General features: G+C 37.1%; 3 protein-coding genes across 6 annotated transcripts in view; 2 read left to right on the forward strand and 1 right to left on the reverse strand.

Annotated features, from left to right (window-relative positions):
* The first annotated feature begins 1,127 nt into the window (after positions 1 to 1,127).
* LOC146488097 (inosine triphosphate pyrophosphatase-like) lies at positions 1,128 to 5,559 on the forward strand. The gene is made up of 8 exons (XM_085121479.1): positions 1,128 to 1,273; positions 1,612 to 1,669; positions 1,797 to 1,861; positions 2,112 to 2,185; positions 2,767 to 2,798; positions 3,660 to 3,775; positions 4,609 to 4,685; positions 5,292 to 5,559. The coding sequence occupies exons 1-8, from the start codon at positions 1,220 to 1,222 to the stop codon at positions 5,452 to 5,454; spliced, it is 639 nt and encodes a 212-aa protein (XP_084977605.1). The 5' UTR covers positions 1,128 to 1,219; the 3' UTR covers positions 5,455 to 5,559.
* A 7-nt stretch (positions 5,560 to 5,566) lies between these two features.
* LOC146488098 (uncharacterized) lies at positions 5,567 to 8,195 on the reverse strand. Its single transcript, XM_085121490.1, has 3 exons — positions 8,007 to 8,195; positions 6,931 to 7,021; positions 5,567 to 6,434 (listed from the first exon to the last, which is right to left on the reverse strand). The coding sequence occupies exons 1-3, from the start codon at positions 8,088 to 8,090 to the stop codon at positions 6,208 to 6,210; spliced, it is 402 nt and encodes a 133-aa protein (XP_084977616.1). The 5' UTR covers positions 8,091 to 8,195; the 3' UTR covers positions 5,567 to 6,207.
* Positions 8,196 to 8,242: 47 nt separating this feature from the next.
* The window catches only part of LOC146488099 (DNA repair protein RAD50-like), a 64,969-nt gene continuing 55,491 nt past the window's right edge, over positions 8,243 to 17,720 (forward strand). The window contains exons 1-14 of one of the 4 annotated variants that reach the window (XM_085121354.1): positions 8,243 to 8,354; positions 10,290 to 10,447; positions 10,855 to 10,938; positions 12,399 to 12,500; positions 13,156 to 13,215; positions 13,390 to 13,431; positions 13,656 to 13,729; positions 14,083 to 14,142; positions 14,374 to 14,419; positions 15,166 to 15,234; positions 15,647 to 15,736; positions 16,078 to 16,138; positions 16,497 to 16,574; positions 17,048 to 17,124. In XM_085121354.1, coding sequence (XP_084977480.1) covers positions 10,325 to 10,447; positions 10,855 to 10,938; positions 12,399 to 12,500; positions 13,156 to 13,215; positions 13,390 to 13,431; positions 13,656 to 13,729; positions 14,083 to 14,142; positions 14,374 to 14,419; positions 15,166 to 15,234; positions 15,647 to 15,736; positions 16,078 to 16,138; positions 16,497 to 16,574; positions 17,048 to 17,124 — 966 coding nt within the window. In that variant the 5' untranslated portion in view covers positions 8,243 to 8,354; positions 10,290 to 10,324. Of the gene's footprint in view, positions 8,370 to 10,285; positions 10,448 to 10,854; positions 10,939 to 12,398; positions 12,501 to 13,155; positions 13,216 to 13,389; positions 13,432 to 13,655; positions 13,730 to 14,082; positions 14,143 to 14,373; positions 14,420 to 15,165; positions 15,235 to 15,646; positions 15,737 to 16,077; positions 16,139 to 16,496; positions 16,575 to 17,047; positions 17,125 to 17,720 lie in introns of all 4 variants that reach the window. The other 3 variants (XM_085121348.1, XM_085121360.1, XM_085121368.1) reach the window with 3 other exon arrangements.

Here is a 17,720-nt window from a genome sequence, read left to right on the forward strand (position 1 = left end):
TCGTTAAGTCTGAAAATTTATGGATGTTTGTATTGAAACGAGCAAGTTTTGCCCGTCTTCATACAAACGTCTGGCAACCGAATTTCTAAATTCGCGGATGGGAACTACAACTTCGTTGTTTTAAAAGACTACACCCCCAAACTTGGGCCTTTTTACTTATTTTAAGGTGTCCTTTCCAGCAGTGTCAATGGTTTTTAGTTACCTGGCCTACGTCAATATTTTAAATTACCGTGATAATGGTCTATTTATAATGCATAGCATTGTTTCTGTTGACTTAGAGAAAATATAAATGTGAAATGTTGAAATTGTTCAGTGCGGTTTTCGCACTTTTTATGGCTCTTTCCAGCAGTGTCAATGTTTTTCCGCTACCTGGCCAATATCAGAATATAAAATTACTGTGTTAAAGGTCTATACGGTATATGCCGGGGGTATAGGTGTTTGCACACAAGATGAGCAAAATGTATTACAGTCAACTCTCTCGTAAGCGACCACCCTTGTTGCACGACAAAGTGGTCGCTTACGGGAAAGATCAACAAAATAAGCCTAATGCTGGACTGATAAATTAATTACCGAAAAATATTACCCTAGCAGCTAAAGTTAGGCAAAGAGTAACTAATTTATTTGATTTTTTCACATCTATTCATTCTTCTGACGAAACTTTGTGTAACATTTTAAAACAGATCACTGTAACAATTCCCATTTACCTACAGATCTAATTATAGTAATCTTCTCTGTCTGTAAACTGTCAGTTGTCCGGGGTAGCGTCATTAAAAATTGAACTTTTGTTACTTCTGAGTAATTATTTACTCAGATCATACGCGAATATGTTGGGTGGTCGCTTACCGGAAACAGAAAACAAAAAAATATGTCAAATTTCTGGCATAAAAAGTGGTCGCGGTCCCTTAGAAATTTGAGTGGTGGTCGCTTACGAGAGAGCTCTTGAAACAGTATTTAACTGAGAAACAAAACGGTTGCTTACGAAGTGGTCGCTTACGGGAGGTGGTCGCTTACGAGAAGTGGTCGCTATGAGAGAGTTGACTGTATTTCCTATTTCTGCTTCTCGCGCAGAAGACCCTGGGAACGAGGTCGCTTCGTTCCTGCTGGTCAGCGTAGTCTGCATGACTCAAAAAAAGTCTCTATGTAAGGCGATGTAAGGCGACGTAAGGCACGGTGACATTTTGCAAAAACTGAAAATTTTAATTTGTGTAGAAGCAAGAAAATGTCCAGAAAATCGCTAGTATTTGTGACCGGTAATCAAAACAAACTTAAAGAGGTAAGTGCAAGTAAGTGTAAGTAGTTCATGCTCTTGTGTCCGTTGAATTATTCTAAGCTGAAGCGGCGGTGTTTGTGGCCATCATTCAGGTGCGCTCGAAACTGATTTGAATCAAAATTAAACACATAGGATTAAATGTGAGCTTGTTAAAAAAGATTTTGTTGCCCAGATTCACGCAAACGAAGGTCTACGTTCGGCGGTTTAGGTTTTTTGATTCCGTGTTCGAATGAGCAAGTTTACGCAGGTTTACGTCCCGATCGCAATCCCGATCTCCTGTTTTAATAAATCTTTCTTGAAAGTGAAAGTGTGACCGGTTTTCCTTCCTTGATTATTTGTAGGTAGCGGCAATCTTAGGGGATGCTTTTCCTTGGAAAGTGGAGTCCAGAAATATAGATTGTGAGTACTAAGATTAGTGCCGATTATGCTTACAAATGATATAATGTAAATGATCGTGACTTTTTGTCACGGTTGCTGATGGATTGTGTGACTTTTGTCATATCCTGTTTACATGTATACCTTTCAGTACCAGAATTTCAAGGTGAACCAGATGAAATATCGAGGGAAAAATGCAAAGTTGCTGCCAGAGAGGTTTGTTTTAAAAGAAAAACCTGAACATTTTAATTGTTACCACAAAACAAAATGATAATGGCAACAAGTTGCCTGCAACAATCAATCCATCCATCCATCAGTGTAAATAAAATATTAAATAAAGTTTGTAAACAGTCCCTTTGAAAGACTAATTTAAAAGTTCAGGTCTTATTTCCAGAATTTTCTGTTTCTCTTTACACCCCTTGGTGTCATACCAAAATTATTTTTTGTCGTTCTGTTTCATCATCAGATTCAAGGCCCAGTGATAGTTGAAGACACATGCTTATGTTTCTCTGCACTGGGTGATCTTCCAGGACCATATGTGTGAGTCACTCACAGCTATTTTTATACCCACTTTCAAATTGTGCAATACCACAGAGTTGCCAGTACTCACCTATAATTTATTATCACATGTGTAATGGTCCATACTCACTTCTATAGTTATACAAGGCACAATCAAACCATATGGATTTGCATTACAAGCATAATGTGTGATTACATGTAGATGACTGTGCCATTCAGTGGTTTTTGGTTGGTACTAATTTAAAGTCATGCATTTTCATAGAGTAAGTCCATGGAGGGACAGTACAATAATCATTGTAACATTACTGGATATTAAATTTTGATCTTGCAAACTGCTAGTACATTGAAAGTCATGGTAATCTTGTTCACCTCAAGATTACTCCACACAGTGTAAAAAGTTCCAAACATGCTGATACAGGTCTAACTTGCACAACTGCTATAACATTTATCAGTATCTAGACCTTCTTCATAATGACTAATAGTCTGTTCTACATGTAATTTTTTGTCAAAGCCAATCAGTGTCACTGTGAGTTTTAACATTCCCTGTTTTATGCAACATTACTAAATAGACAAGTCTAATGGTCTGTTTTTTTTATTTCAAGGAAATGGTTCTTAAAAAAGTTAGGACCTGAAGGTAATCACCATAGTGTACATGTACCCATGTACCACACAATCGACGTTTTCTACCGCACAACTTGTCCCCCAAATCACACACAATTTCTAATTTTTTCCCACACCCAGTCAGAAGCCCTGTTTAAAGCAGTATAATATATGAGTTTAACTGGGATAAATTTCCTACTGAAAAAAGAAAGATAATTTGGGTTTATGATTCATATCCACTACACACTCTACTGGAAACTGCATAACCAAAGTCGTCCTTCCCCAATGCATGGAATATTGGTCCAGCACAGGGAGACAATGCAGATTTTGTCAGATTTTATTCACTTGTCCCTTGTATTTTATACACAAGGTTGGAGACAGAAAATTGGAACAAAGTACAATGTATCTCAGTACGCACATTGACAGTAACCTAGTGTCAATCATGCAGACACTCACAGATGTTCAGATTGAAAGTTCAACATGTTTACCACAACCTAACTGCACCTCCACATTTTCAATGGATGCGAACACATTATTCACCAGTTGAGCCGACGATACACCTGGCAATTTTTATGCCGATCGTGGCGATCAGCATATAAAATGGCCGATATCTGGCATGTCAGATGTCGGCGATTAAATTCGCCGGCATTCTCCAAGTGTGCCCATTCTCGTGATTTTTTATGATCATTACTGTGAATCACCAGTAAAGTCAACCTATCAGGTTAGGGGATTTTATCACGCTGCGATCAGTTAAAAAATTGCCAAGTGTGTCTGCATCAGTTGGTGGCGATCAAATTCGCCACGATCGTAGTATAAGATCGCCAGGTGTGTTGCCGGCTTTAGGGATACTAAAGTACCACTTAAAATGATTATTTGATGTGTTATGTTTCATTAGGTTTACACAGGCTTTTGACAGGCTGGGAGGATAAGTCAGCATATGCACTTTGTACATTTGCATATTCAACAGGAAATTTACAGGATCCAGTCATGTTGTTCAGAGGAAAAACAGTGGTTAGTATAGTTAAAATTTTTTATTGCTTGAAGCACAAGTTTAGGTATAGAAAAAATTATGCAAAAAAATAAAATAAAATAAAAAATGTGTGCGTGGGTTAGACTGTCCATTTTAGCATACCGTAATAATATATTAATTTACTATAATTTTACTTTGTCAGTTACCTATTTTCAGAAATATAAATCGTAATCTCCAGGAGGTGGAAAAAATGATAATAATAATAATAATAAACTTAATTTAGATAGCACTAAAATTATAAAATATTCTGAAGCACTTTACAGTACATAATAATGTAGAGTGCTTGATCTGCACAGAAAAGATTACATAAAAGGGGCAAAGGCAAATATTGTCTAATTATTTTTATCATTACCAAAATATAATTTGATACCTAGGGTTGTACAATCAACTCTCTCTAGCTGGACACCACTGTAGGGCAGATACCTTTCTGAGGCAGACAGTAATGGCTGGTCACAGCCAAATTTTCCATAATTATCTGAAACTGAGCTCTCTTTAAGGCAGACATCTCTGTAAAGTGGAAAATGGACACTATTATAGCAAACTTCTGGTCGAAAATCCCTTTCAAGGCGGACATGAGAATTGCATTCTTTTTGCAATGGGGCTACATACATGTACACATATGAAATGATGAAGAGGACTTTCCATTCACTTTGACTTTGATTTACAGTACATGTACATATTACAGTTTTATTGATCAGCTCCTTAAACTCTCTATAAGGCGGACACCTGGAGCTCGTCCGAGGGTGTCTGCTTTAGAGAGAGCTGACTGTATTGTGCAATTTACACTGAAAGTGTATTTCATTTCCATCCAAAGGGGAAAATAGTTGAGCCCAGAGGTCCAAGAACTTTTGGATGGGATCCATGTTTTCAGCCGAATGGTTTTGATCAGACGTGAGTACCGTAATACCTCAGGTTTTAGAAATGCAATTTAAAAACGTTTTTTCTTTTCTTTTATCTTTCAGAGGTACAGGCATACACGTAGAAATGTAAACCTTGCTTTCTCACTACATATAATAGCTACATGTACCTCTTTATTAATTAACATTTTGTAAGCTCAAATTTTGAGTTTTCCTTAAATTGTATGAAAATCTTATTGCAGTTCAAAAAAGGTGTTTGAAGTCGTCATCCTTTCACAATAATTGCAAATGCATGTAAGGTTGTATTGAATGAAAACTCCCTGACATAAGATTCATTTGGTCAAACCATCTGCTTGTTTCCAGCTGTTAGTTGACTTAACCTTTTGATGTGGTGAATAACTACCTCAACTCCTTGCCCGACACAAACCACATTCATTAGAGCACTAAATTAAATGCTGATAATAATTTTTTCAAAGAAGAAAGATCCCTGCAGTTACATGTAGTATGCAACTTAAGCAGTTGCAAAAAGAAAGCCTGAAAAAAATTTCAGGCAAAATTTATATATACAGTGCAAAATATATGTTTCATATATTTATATTCAGATAATAATTTTATTGCATTGTTATTTCTGTTTTCCAAGGTATGCAGAAATGCCATCAGAAACCAAGAATTCCATCTCTCACAGAAGCAAAGCTCTCAAGGCTTTAAAAGAGTACTTTGACAGCACAGTAGTGACTAATGATGATAAACAAAATGGAGAACCAGAAAATAAGAAACCAAGGAACTCCAGTGATTCAACATAACCCACTGATATCAGTCTGTTATTATGTCAAGGATTCGATGTACATAATTATTTGCCTGTTTTGGTTTATTAACTTGTATTAAAAAGTTATTACTCCAGAGTTTCAGCTTGTTGTTTATTTCAATATTTATTTTTGCTATGTTTGTTTTAGTCATTACAATATATTAATAATTATTATTAAGTATTATAGAACTTAAATTACTAAAGGGGTGGGGATTGGTTGGAATATGACATGACACTCAAGAAACTGCGAAGAGTTTGGTATGAGTGAAGCATTGTGGGATCATTTGGTAGACGGATGGACATTGCGCCAATGAATAAGTGCATTTTGGCATTTTCTTGTGGTATTGTAGCTTTTGTTAAACATGTTTCCTTCAGTGCTGATTGCCAAAACAATGCACTCACTCATCAGTACATGTACAATGCCCACTGATCCACCTACCCTAATCATCCCATAATCTATCAGTCTAACCAGTCTCCCCATACTTTCTGGAGCAGGGAACTGCCAATGTGTCATGTGGCTCACAGACTTGGGGCTTCACTGCTTACAGCCTGTACATGTAGATCAGGCACCATTTCTTGATTCTGCTGTTGTGTGCACCATTATCATGGCTGCTGGCAGTGTAGGCTGATACTTTGTTTTGGTAGATGATACCTACATCCAGTACAGATCATCAAAAATAATGAAAATCCTACTTTGAGTTCTTAATTTTACTGAGATCAAATCTTCAAACCCTAATAATTTACCACTTTGTCACCACCCTGGAATCCAGCCACATCCAGTGCATAATTTCATGTCTTCCTGGTGAGTACTGCTGCAGTTCTTTTGTCTTTCGTTTACCATTGTTGGTAGATTGACGTGAGTGCCATCACAGAATGGTGGACTCTTGGTGTGCTTGCAGGCACAAATTGAGTAGATTCTTTGAGGTTTTTTAGGGACCTTCCACTTCAGTGACTTGAAACCGGTTTTCTTGTGAGTTCCTAAACAAATAGACACGTATGCTAAGCAATCAAAGCACAAGATCTGCACATGATGCTCCCTCACTCATGTAACCTTTTAATACAAAATTATTAATGTGCATTTATGTTCACATTGTACTGAATAAAATAATGGCATGGCATGCAAATTCTTCTACCAGTACAGTTTGGATTGATCCATAGATTGTACCAGGTTGAAAACATCAAGTGGGAGGGGAGGGCCAGGCTCAAGGTATCGCAGACGGTTAATGAGATAATGGAAGACCTGTTGTTAGCCTGTAACCATTTTAAACCCCAAAAACTATTATAACATAAGGTTGGTACGATTGGGTAATGGGTATGTCAGTAACAACATTCTGTTTGGGTTTTACACTGTTCAGTTAGCCTGTCATAGCTGCAATTCTCAGATGGTCTGATTTGTTCTTCTCTCTGTCCCCAGAGGACGTAAGAGGACCTAAAAACTTCTAGAATTGCCAGACAGAAAATATGAATGACATACCATCACACCAAGGCTGCTTCTTACTTAGTCCACAAGTACACCACTTCATGGTTTTTCCAGGCTCTAAATCTTCTACTGTACAGGGTCCATACTACAATAAAGGGATTGGTGGCGGTTATAGTAAGTGTTCAACAACCCACGTTGCTACCATCACATTAATCTATATCCTGTATACTGAAAGAAATTGACCAGGAGAAAATCCCCCCCCCCCCCTTCCTTACCAAGGTCAGTGGGATAATTACCCATAAGTACTTCCCCTCAGTCAACTTTGTATCACGTCAGATCCCTACATGGGGGAGGCAGGCAGAGTCATGCATAATTTTCCTGTTTCCAACACCTTTTTAGTGGGATAATTACCTATAAGTCCTACCCCTCAGTTAACTTTGTATCACGTCAGATCCCTACATGGGGGAGACAGGCGGAGTCATGCATTTCCTGTTTCCAACAACTTTTTATTCCCATGCCTATCACATCTGCCTGGTCAAACTTCATGGCATCAGTTTTGGGAAACTACCAGCACATAATTTGCAACATTGTGGAAATTTCCTTCCTACAATTCATACACTTGGACACACCCCCAGGACACTGCATTCTGCCTTATCTTTTTTACCTCTCACAGACTCCACTTCCAGTCTTCACTGAGTTCCACCCTTCCTTCCTATTCCCATAGTGCTTTCCCTAGCTAGTCACTCCACTCCGATCCCACACAGACTCTTTTGCAAAAAAACAAACAAACAACAACAACAACAACAACAACAACAAAATAATAATAAAATAAAAAATAAATAAATAAATAAAATAATAATGACAAAACAACAACAACGATAAATCAGATTAAAATTCCCAGGCACCCCGATCATTCCCTACTCCCGTCGGGCAGGGTGTGGATATTGATGGGGTATTCCTAGCTGAGCTGGGGTGAAGGCACACCGGCCTTGCCACGTATGCATTTGACCGAACAGCGAGAAAAGTGAAAACTATCCAACTTATTTCACAATTAACAACATGTTAAAAGGTGATTGTATTCCACAATTAAAGAGTTAAATTGATGTACCGTACGGCAACCGTAAGCTTACCATCGCCACTGCGGGACACAGGATGCCATACCCCGTCTTTCTCACGGTATCACAAGAAACACCATCGACGGCGGGTTCACTCATTGCTGGATAACCACTCTGACCTGACCGACCTAAAGTCGTTTAAAAAATCATTAAAGTTTCTTTCTTCCTTGAAAATCCCACAAAAATATAAGTCACATGAGGCTCATGAGCCGGTACTAGCTTAGTAGCCGCTGGATTACTTAGCAGCCAGGCCTTCTGTCCTCCGACTTCAAAATGGCGGGAGAATTCGCAAAAGAAAGCGAAAGGACCATTTGTTAGCCATTTGTTTTGTTTGTGACTGAAATCAACAAAAAAGATTAGAAGGTAAGAATATACTTGGTAAGTACCTTTTAAACTTCGTGTTGTGCTGCGATTTCGTGTTCGTTTTGTAGCTGATCGCCTGGTGGAGAAAACTGCAAAAATTGAGTCCAGCTGGGATCGAAGCTGAATCGACCTGCTCAGCTTGCAAAACTAAACGTGTCATAGTTTTCGTGTGTCGTGCCGCATATCATAGATTTATAAGTTACTCTGCAGTTCATTCACTTTCCAAAAACACAGGAAATTAAATAATGGCTTGATTTGATTGAAGTTTTGAGAGCTCCGACGATCAACTTCTCTGAAGCACGACAAACTGAACACAGCTCCAGAAAATCTGACTTCGAGTTTTGTTCGTCGCTGCGATTTAACTAGCTCAACTAGTTATAACCTTAGAGAGAATGAATACGAGCTCGCTGTTCCACAACCCCGCACTGAATTTTATAAAAGAAGTCTTTCGTATAGCGGAAGTGTGTCATGGTCGATGGAAGAGCTTGCCTCTGGAGGTGCGACAACTGATATCCCCTAAAATTAAGGGACGTTAATTTCGATTGTGAAATAATTTAAATTAGCGATATGTTATTTTTTACACACGGCCTCTCTGAAAAGCAGGTGTTTTCCTTTCATCTTTATTATTTTAGTTTTTATCGTAGATTCTAGCTTAGTTAGGTAGTTAGTTGAACGGCACCCCTTCCCCCCCCCTTCCCCCCCCTCCACACACACAAGGATGGCACGAATCTGTTGCCCCAAATGTCCGAAATTGTTGTCAGCACCCATTGCATTATCTCCACCTTCCTACCCCCAAGACAAGACTTGTTGAAATTCCCACCCCAGGGCCTTTAAAAGCTGACTTTGTCCCAGGGCTACCTGTGATGCAGTAGGGAGGGAGAGGGGGGGGGGGGGGGGAGGCTGAAAATTGAATGAATGAATAACTTTATTTACACGTAAACATGGTCATCTCATCAGGACTTAAAAACACTATTTCTTGGCATCTAAGCCCTCAACTTAAGGGATCTTTTAAGTCTGGCATGTGCCATCCCCTGCCCCTGTCTCTTTTATTAATTTTCCCTCTCTCAGTGATTATGACTCAGTGCAACTGTGCAGGTTGCTTTGATCCTCAGCGTGCCCTTTTCAAATTGCGCCTGCACATACAGATAGCACAACAGGAGTGGTTGGTTTTAGCAAGGGTGGGTCAGGTGCCCTAACTTGCCATCTTGGGACTACCAGTCTCCTTAAGAGGAGATACTAAGTGCGCCAAAAACGCATGTCAATACTACCCCACCCTTTCTCTAAAAACCCTTTTTCATACCCAGTTTACATGATCTTTATCCTGTCAGAATTTCACAACATTTAAGGTTTTTAATCCCCAAATTTTACTGCTTTTTCTTTTTGCTGCTAGCAGCTAGACATAATACACGGTTAACTTTGGCATGTACACGTACACTAAAATAATCAGATTGTAGCTCTAGTGTAAATTCTTTTTATCGGCAGCTAGATAAAGTTGACACTTGACATTATCCCTGATTCATGTAGACAGAAATTCTCACAAATATGCACTCATTAGTATGAGTTTTAAGGTCGTGTAAGCTGCATCAAGTTAGTGTCTATATTAAAGAGGGTTGATGGTGTCATGAGACCTGCCTCATACCCTACCACCTCCTGTAGCGACCACCTAGATTTGACATTTTGAGTGGCTGCTTACAGGAAGTTCAACTGTATTACTATAATAGTTATTGTATTAATTTTGTTAACCTCATTATTTAATTGTTACTATAAACGAGTCTATCTACCTTTTTACCTTACAATGTAATTCTACATCTAAACAGTTAAATGGCAAAGGAAGGACACTGCCATTTTTTTTAACCATTTTACATAATAATATAGACTTTCTGTGTGAGTCTGTATAAATTGATATTATACGCTTGGCTGTTTTTCACCAGAAAGGTGTGACATCACCAAACAGACCACAGGTGTAAAATATGTCCTCCCTGGAGAAGATGAAGATTCTGGGGATCCGCAGCTACTCACACAGTGAGCCAAGTGTTATTGAGTTCCAGAAGCCATTGACACTGATTGTTGGACCAAATGGAGCAGGCAAAACGGTAAACAGTTCTAATCCTGGGAGATATTACAGTACTTTAACCTACATGATATTCAACTACATTGTTATTCAACTACATTGAAACATTTTGCTGTAATATTATACATGTTGTTAGTCCATTTGAATGTAAGCTCATTGGCTGTGAATTTTAGTTGTTTTAGGTTGCTAGTAATGGGTTTTATGTTAATTGTATTTTTTTATATCAAGCCTAACCCATTTTGATAAACCAAGCTAGACCTCCAAAGACAAGGCCACCAGAAAAGAGGTCCTTATCAGACAAAGGCCAAAAAAATTCCTAGGAATAACATAAGCCTTTATTTGGAATCTTATTGTACATGAGGCCTTTCAGGTGTATTTATATTCAAAACAAGATCACTTAACGTATTTCATTCTCTGATTGTCTTACAGACTGTCATAGAATGTCTGAACTACATGGCCACCGGAGACATGCCTCCTGGCAGCAAAGGAAATTTGTTTGTCCATGATCCAAAGGTATCTTGGTTTTCTATGTTCTATAGTATATGTATGTATGGTTTTAACAGAAATGATAAGATAATTTGGCCTCTGGAAAGAGGTTCATGTGCAGATGTTTCAAGTGTTAGCCATTCACTCTGACGAAGGGCTATTATTGTCAAGATGTCAGTACTTGAATCTCCTTAAGGTGGCCAAATTACATTGTCAACTCTTGATAAAAGCAGCATTTGTTTCCACTCCCCACTGACACAGCAGCGTGATTTTCTTTTATTAGTAACTAACATCTTATCCATTTAGAGAACAATCATGTAGTCTAGAAGTATCTGAAAGTCTGTGTCCAATGTGGATTCTGACGGACGAAGTGGAGAAGAGCATTAATTTACTACTTCCTCCTTTAATAGATACCCTTAGCCCTTTGTTTGGTTTCCTAGGTAATGTGCCAGTGCACAGTAGCCTCTTGGTTAAAAAGGGAGAGCGTTGAGTAAAGTTTCTTGAGTAAATTGTGGCCAAGGAAACAGCACTGTGCAGTAATCAGTTAGCAACAAAGAACCATCCAAATGACTTAAATCAAAAGTCTTAATACACTCTAACCACAAAGACTTTTGTGTATCAAGAATCTGAGCACATTTTCAAACTATAACTGATCACCAGAAAGTCTTTTAAATTTGATCCTCACCTGACCCTGGGGAAATCATTCAAGGGGAACTTCAGATATTTTATAATATAATGCTGAGTAAATGAGAGAATACCACAATCACGTGTACAGCATATGTTAATAAACAGTTGCAAAAATAAATTCTCTACAAGCCTGAAAATTTCCTGTCTTTTTGCAACTGCTAAAGTTGCATACATAAGTACAATAGTATCTCATTTATTCACTCTTTCATCTGCAATTCAAATAGATTTTTCTTATATTCCATTTCCAATAATGTTATAAATGTACTGGTACTAATTATTTATTATTGTTGCCATTGTGGTCAAACTTCAAATTAGTGTGTACTTGAAGGTTAGAGATTGTTGAATGAACTTTTGCCTTTGACAGGCTATACTACCCAGGTCTTCAAAACAGTTAAATCACATTTGATGTACAAGTACACTCCAGTACAGACTGTATAGTTATGTTTCACTGAAAATTTTCTGTTTTGCTCACAGAGAAAGCATGTAACAAGTTTATTTATTTATTTATTTATTTTTTATTTTTTTATAAATAAAAAAAAGTTAAAAAAAGTATGTAACAAGTTTACAATCCATAAGACTAGTGTGAATAATTTATTTAGGATCCAAAGGTAGAGACAGACCCCTTTTACATGTAGTTCAAACACCTGTTTTCTATCTACAGTCATACATGTACATGGATGTCTTTAAGAAATGTTGGGCACTTGATATGCAGGCTTTGACTCAGCTAGTTACTATCATAGAAATGGTTTTAAAACTGTAAAGTAATATATAATTGTGTAAAATGTTCTATATTAATTTAGATAGCTGGTGAGCTGGAAGTAAAAGCTCAAATCAAACTGCAATTCAGAGATGTTACTGGAAATCCCATTATTGTCACAAGGTCATTGGTGTCTGAACAAAAGGTAAACCTATGACTTGTTCATAATGGTTGCACTAATTCATAATACAGTATTTATAGCTTATAGTTCATATATATAGTTGCACTAATATACATGTATTTGTTTGGTATGGTCAAACAGGTTTCTCTAGCTACATTTTGTATAAAAATATTAATGCTTTATACACAAACATTCACTTTTATTGTTGAAGATATAGAATTTACCAGAGAGAGAATTAACCAAAAAAAAAAAAAACTTTCAGCTGGAAATTGAATGTTTTACAGTACTGTCAGAGTTTACAACTGCTGTAGTCTCTCTGTCTACATGCCAGTTATTCTTTTTCATTTTTCCCATACTTATTGGGGAAGCAAAATAAAATAAAATGAGGTAACATTTCAGCGAGGTTGTTGTGAATTCTGAAAGGCCTCTTCAGTCAGATTGGTGAGTCTGTCAGTCAGTCAGTCACTTGCCACAACAGTCTTATACATGTTTATGTAAGCTGGCTGGTTGGTTACTCATTTGGTTGACCAATCAGGCAATTAGACAAAGTTGCACTCAACAGTACATCCATTACTTCACTGTCCATACATGTATGTAGCAATCAGCTGGTGTAAAAGGAACTTTTGAATATACAGTGATATTCAATCAAAACTAAAAATATTAACACCTTCTCTCACAGAATAAAAAGTTACAAACAAGGACCATGGAAGGAAACATCATGCGCATGGTTCATGGGGAGGTATTACACTCCTACTTAGTGCTGTTATTCACTTATAAAATTTGTAAAATAATGTGGTTTGAATAATCTCAGTTTGTTGATAATCAGACTCTGTGATTGTATTTTCATTTTATGTGATGCATGCATGTTTGGGCATTACGTGGGTTTGAAATGTTATGTCATCCTATTTTTTAGAGGCAAAGTTTGAGCTCAAAGTGTGCTGATATCAACAGGGAGGTGAGAAAAAATGATGTCAACCTGTTTTTTTTTAGATGCAAAGGTTAGACTTAAAGTGTGCTGATAGTTTAACTTTATGAACATTGGTTTTGGTATAAAAATTGTAACTACTGTCAGTAAAAAAGTGCTCTAGAGCAGTTTTCAAGTCAATTGACTGCACTTGGTCGCATTTGATGAGAGGCCTAATTTGATCTGGAAACGATGTTGTACTTTTTTTTCTTCAGATGATTTCATTCCTGGGTGTATCCAAGGCTGTTTTGGATAATGTGATTTTCTGTCATCAAGAAGAGTCTAACTGGTCAGTAAGCAAATCTGATATTGTCACAATTATTATTAGTACACTAAGCACTGTATCTTAACGAAAGCTCCTTGTGAACAACTGAATAATGGAACAGTGCCACATATTTGTAATACAGTGCACAATACACTGTAGCTTCGCTCAGGAATTTGTCCGCAGACTTAGAAGCTTGAACAGTATCTACATACTTACCCAAAAGGTTTGATTCTGCATCCTGGGTGTGAGAAGTGATAATAGTCTACCTTAAAATGGATTGAAAAGTTTATTAATTTTATCCTAAGGCCTGTATTTCTGTGGAATTATTGTATTACTGGTTATTCTGATTTTATTGATTTATTATGTTTTTGCTACAGGCCATTAAGCGAGGGCAAAGTACTAAAACAAAAATTTGATGATATCTTTGCTGCCACCAGGTGTGTCTTGTGCAATACTTTTAATGGTTTTAATTACTCTGCTGTTCTCTAGACTGTGATCCTTGATATTATTTTGCACAATGTATACTGTAGATCTTACCATTTCATGATCCTTGAAGTACATGTGAGTACAAATTTTATAAAGACACTTGCAAGTACAGATGCAGAGGTTTACTGAGCCATTAACAGATGTGTAATTGTTCATTAACTTTTCAATGATGCTCTTAACAGGTATATTAAAGCGCTGGAGGCAATTCGTAAATTTAGACAAGAGCAGGTTGGTCTTTGTAATGTCACCTAAAAATCCTTTTCCTTTAGCTTAGTGGTTGATAAGGACTTGAGTTCCTTGGCATGAAATGGGTTTGGAGTGTTAATTAAGTGAAATAGCATGCTAGTTTAGCAGGGGTTAATTAATTCATTTTTACTGTAAAGACAAATTACTCATGATAACTATCTTTGTGGCACATGATCCCTGAATCCAAATAGAACCTCAGATGAAAACACATGAGCTTCATACAATACATAATTTTGTCAAATCGCCCCTCCCCACAAAAAAAAACCTTGCCTATAGCTGTTTGAAACACAATTTACCTTAGTCCATGATTGAAAGTTAGTTGAACTTTTATGATAGATAGATATAACTGTACAGGTCTTAGGTAATTTATTGGTAGATTAGCATGAGTCCAGTGAAGAAGCTTACAGTTAAGTTTTCCCAAGAATTTTTAAGATAACAAAGTTTGAAGGAATATAATTTGGGTTGACTAATGCACATCCCACATATTGTTACTTACGTGCATTAGAGTGTTGTAATGTCGGTTTAAGTTATAAACAGTCTTCCCTGATACCAATGTAGCTGCAATGTCCAGGTTTTTGTTGGACAAGCTTTTAATGGGGGAAAATGCGTAATCATGGCCAAGATGCTTTGGTTGGAAGTGTCATTCTCTTCTCCATTACACATACACTGTAGTAATACACTACATGAATGTACATGCAGTAAAGTGCACTTCTTTCTATATTTTATAGGCACAAACTGTGAAAGAGTATGGTATAGACTTGAATCATCTAAAAGCAAACAAGGAAAAGGCAGAGGCGGTATGCATAAAAATTAATAAAATTAGAGTCTGATTGGAATTTTATGTAATGAACAGACTTCTGTTTAGATGAGTGCAACCAATATGAATAATAAAGCCCAGCAAACTTTAAGAATAATAATTATTACTTGCATTTAGTACATAAAGTATCTTTAGTTAGTAAATGGCTTGCAAAAAAAACAAAAACAAATGACCTTCAAATAACGTATTGAAAATGTGATGCTTTTGTGTTGTTTATTTATGATCATTTTTACCAGCGCCAAAGATTACTTTTACATGTATGAAATTGTCAAAAATGCGTTCTACTTGCGATATATTAGCCGTCTCTCTATAAGATGTCAAATAATAAAGAGTTGTTTATTGCGCATCTCAGTGCTATTGTATTACAGTATGTTTGTTTCTATATTTTGCAGATAGCAGATGAACTCACACAAACTCAGGGGAAAGTTGCAGCCACAAAAGACAAAGTAAAGGAATTGAATGAAAACCTTGAACCAGTAGAGGTAATTGTGGCTCCGTACATGCAATGGCATTGAATACTCGTTAAGTAGTTGATGCTGCCATTATGGCTGAATCCTGGCACAGTGTTCATCAGACAAGTGCAGTGTACTTGACTGTATGCCATGAACAGTTCATGAATAGTCATGATCAGGGCTTACTTTTTGCCTACAATGACCTACTCTTTGTGTGACATCTTCATTTTGGTTTTGTTAGCTAGCTAACATGATTACTATGTACAGCAAGCCAATGCTTACATGTATTATACACTGCACAGAAGGCTACCGGGGTTATAAAAATTAATGTTAAATAAGTTATGACTCCTGATGTTTAATTTTTGTTGCAGTTGAGGCTTGCTGAGCTTGCAAGTATTGCTGACGATGTATTTCAGCTGGAGAAAAAAGTTGGTACGTCTTAACTTGGGGTGACGTTTTTGGTGGTTCAGATAAACATTACATGTTTGTATGTCAACATGTGAAAGGTGCAACTCACATAGTATATGACAGACTGTTTAAGGTATTGATAATAGAACCTACGTAGAGTACATTTGGAATAAGCTCCCCAGATTTAACAGGTTTTGTGTAAGAAAATGACTGGATGAACAAGAAAGGTGCCATAGTAATGAGGTTGACCCATCATCAGAATGGCCATGAATCAATGAGGTTCCACTTTACGTGTGATTCCTTGATGCGCTCTTGCTGGGCTGAAAATTTTGTCTATCTCAGTTTACTTAATCGCGCTTTATTTTGGATCTCATTTTTCCAGAATCCTTGTCGACAGAAAAGAGACAGCTCTTCAAAGTGGAGGGTGATCTGAAAGACAAGATCACCAATCTCTTTAATGGTATTTATTTCTTCTAGACATGTTTTGACGTAATTTAGTTGCTAATGAATCTTTTCATGTGGATTTGTCTGTCAAACTTTAAATTTTCATTGTTGTACCATCTTTTATTTTCTTTCTGTTGGAATGTTCTGCTGCAATCTTAGGTACGTGTATCGGTAAAAATTTGATGATGATACATTGCTGATATATGATGTTCGGAATGGTTGTGCTCGTTTGATTAGCTAATGAGATTGAGACCATGAGAAAATGGTCGATACCCTTCTTTTGGACTGTGAGCAGTCATACGTTTTTCCTCGGATCATGCGCACAAAGTGAGCATGTTACTTTGCCACTCGCTACATCCATCATGTGCACCACAGAATTTAGGAGAAAAAAGAAAGACTGCTTGTAGTCTACCCTTCTGATGACCGTTGATAGTTTGTACATTATTTCATGAATTGCTGTCAATTTGTGTATTTAATCTTTACATTTAGGATCTGTGGAGGAGCTACACCAGATTTATTCAGATTTTCAAGCAAGGGTCATAGAAAAGGAAAACACCTTGAGAGATGTAAGAACTGATGTAGAGCTGTGCGCATTGTTTGAAAAGGAACAATAAGCAATAACTGGAATTACAAACCCATTTTGGCACTTCTACAAAGATGGCATGCAATAGGCTAAGAATCAGGTTTTAATTTCTTCCCCAAGTTTGATAGAAATCCTGATAACAGTTGACTTGGTGAGTTTCTTTTAGTCAATCCACCATACAGGAAAAGATAGTGGCTGTACATTTGACCACAATACCTTGCAAGCCTAACACAGTCAGTAGGCCCTTTGCCTTTTTTTTTTGCCAAATTTGTCCCTGTAATAACAACATTGTGTATGCTAGGTTTGAAGTTTTAAGATTTTTTTGTGCGTTTTTGCACGTATGAGCGCCATCTTTTTCGGTATAGTGGATTGCGATGTGGCCATGCTGGAGAGTGTTCATTTGATTAGTTAGGTCTTCTATAGCCTTTCACAATTCGGGATTACCTAGGTCTTCTATTTTTATTCTGGAAATCACTTGTAAGCGATTTGAAATACCCTGAAGAGCATAAATAAAGTTCAGTTTGAATAATGAAAAAAAGAAAATCAAAAGGAGGTATTTTGTGTTTTTAAATACTGTGA

The sequence above is a fragment of the Pavona decussata genome, unplaced genomic scaffold, assembly GCF_977016875.1.
Source record: "Pavona decussata unplaced genomic scaffold, jaPavDecu1.1 SCAFFOLD_11, whole genome shotgun sequence".
Taxonomy (NCBI): domain Eukaryota; kingdom Metazoa; phylum Cnidaria; class Anthozoa; order Scleractinia; family Agariciidae; genus Pavona; species Pavona decussata.

Coding starts and splice junctions, on each gene's coding strand:
- LOC146488098 (XM_085121490.1), bottom strand. CDS start 8,090: ATGAGTGAACCCGCCGTCGATGGTGTTTCTTGTGATACCGTGAGAAAG. Junction 7,022..8,006: donor TGTGTCCCGCAGTGGCGATG/GTAAGCTTACGG, acceptor CCTTTATTGTAG/TATGGACCCTGTACAGTAGA. Junction 6,435..6,930: donor GAAGCAGCCTTGGTGTGATG/GTATGTCATTCA, acceptor CTATTTGTTTAG/GAACTCACAAGAAAACCGGT.
- LOC146488097 (XM_085121479.1), top strand. CDS start 1,220: ATGTCCAGAAAATCGCTAGTATTTGTGACCGGTAATCAAAACAAACTT. Junction 1,274..1,611: donor ATCAAAACAAACTTAAAGAG/GTAAGTGCAAGT, acceptor GATTATTTGTAG/GTAGCGGCAATCTTAGGGGA. Junction 1,670..1,796: donor GGAGTCCAGAAATATAGATT/GTGAGTACTAAG, acceptor TATACCTTTCAG/TACCAGAATTTCAAGGTGAA.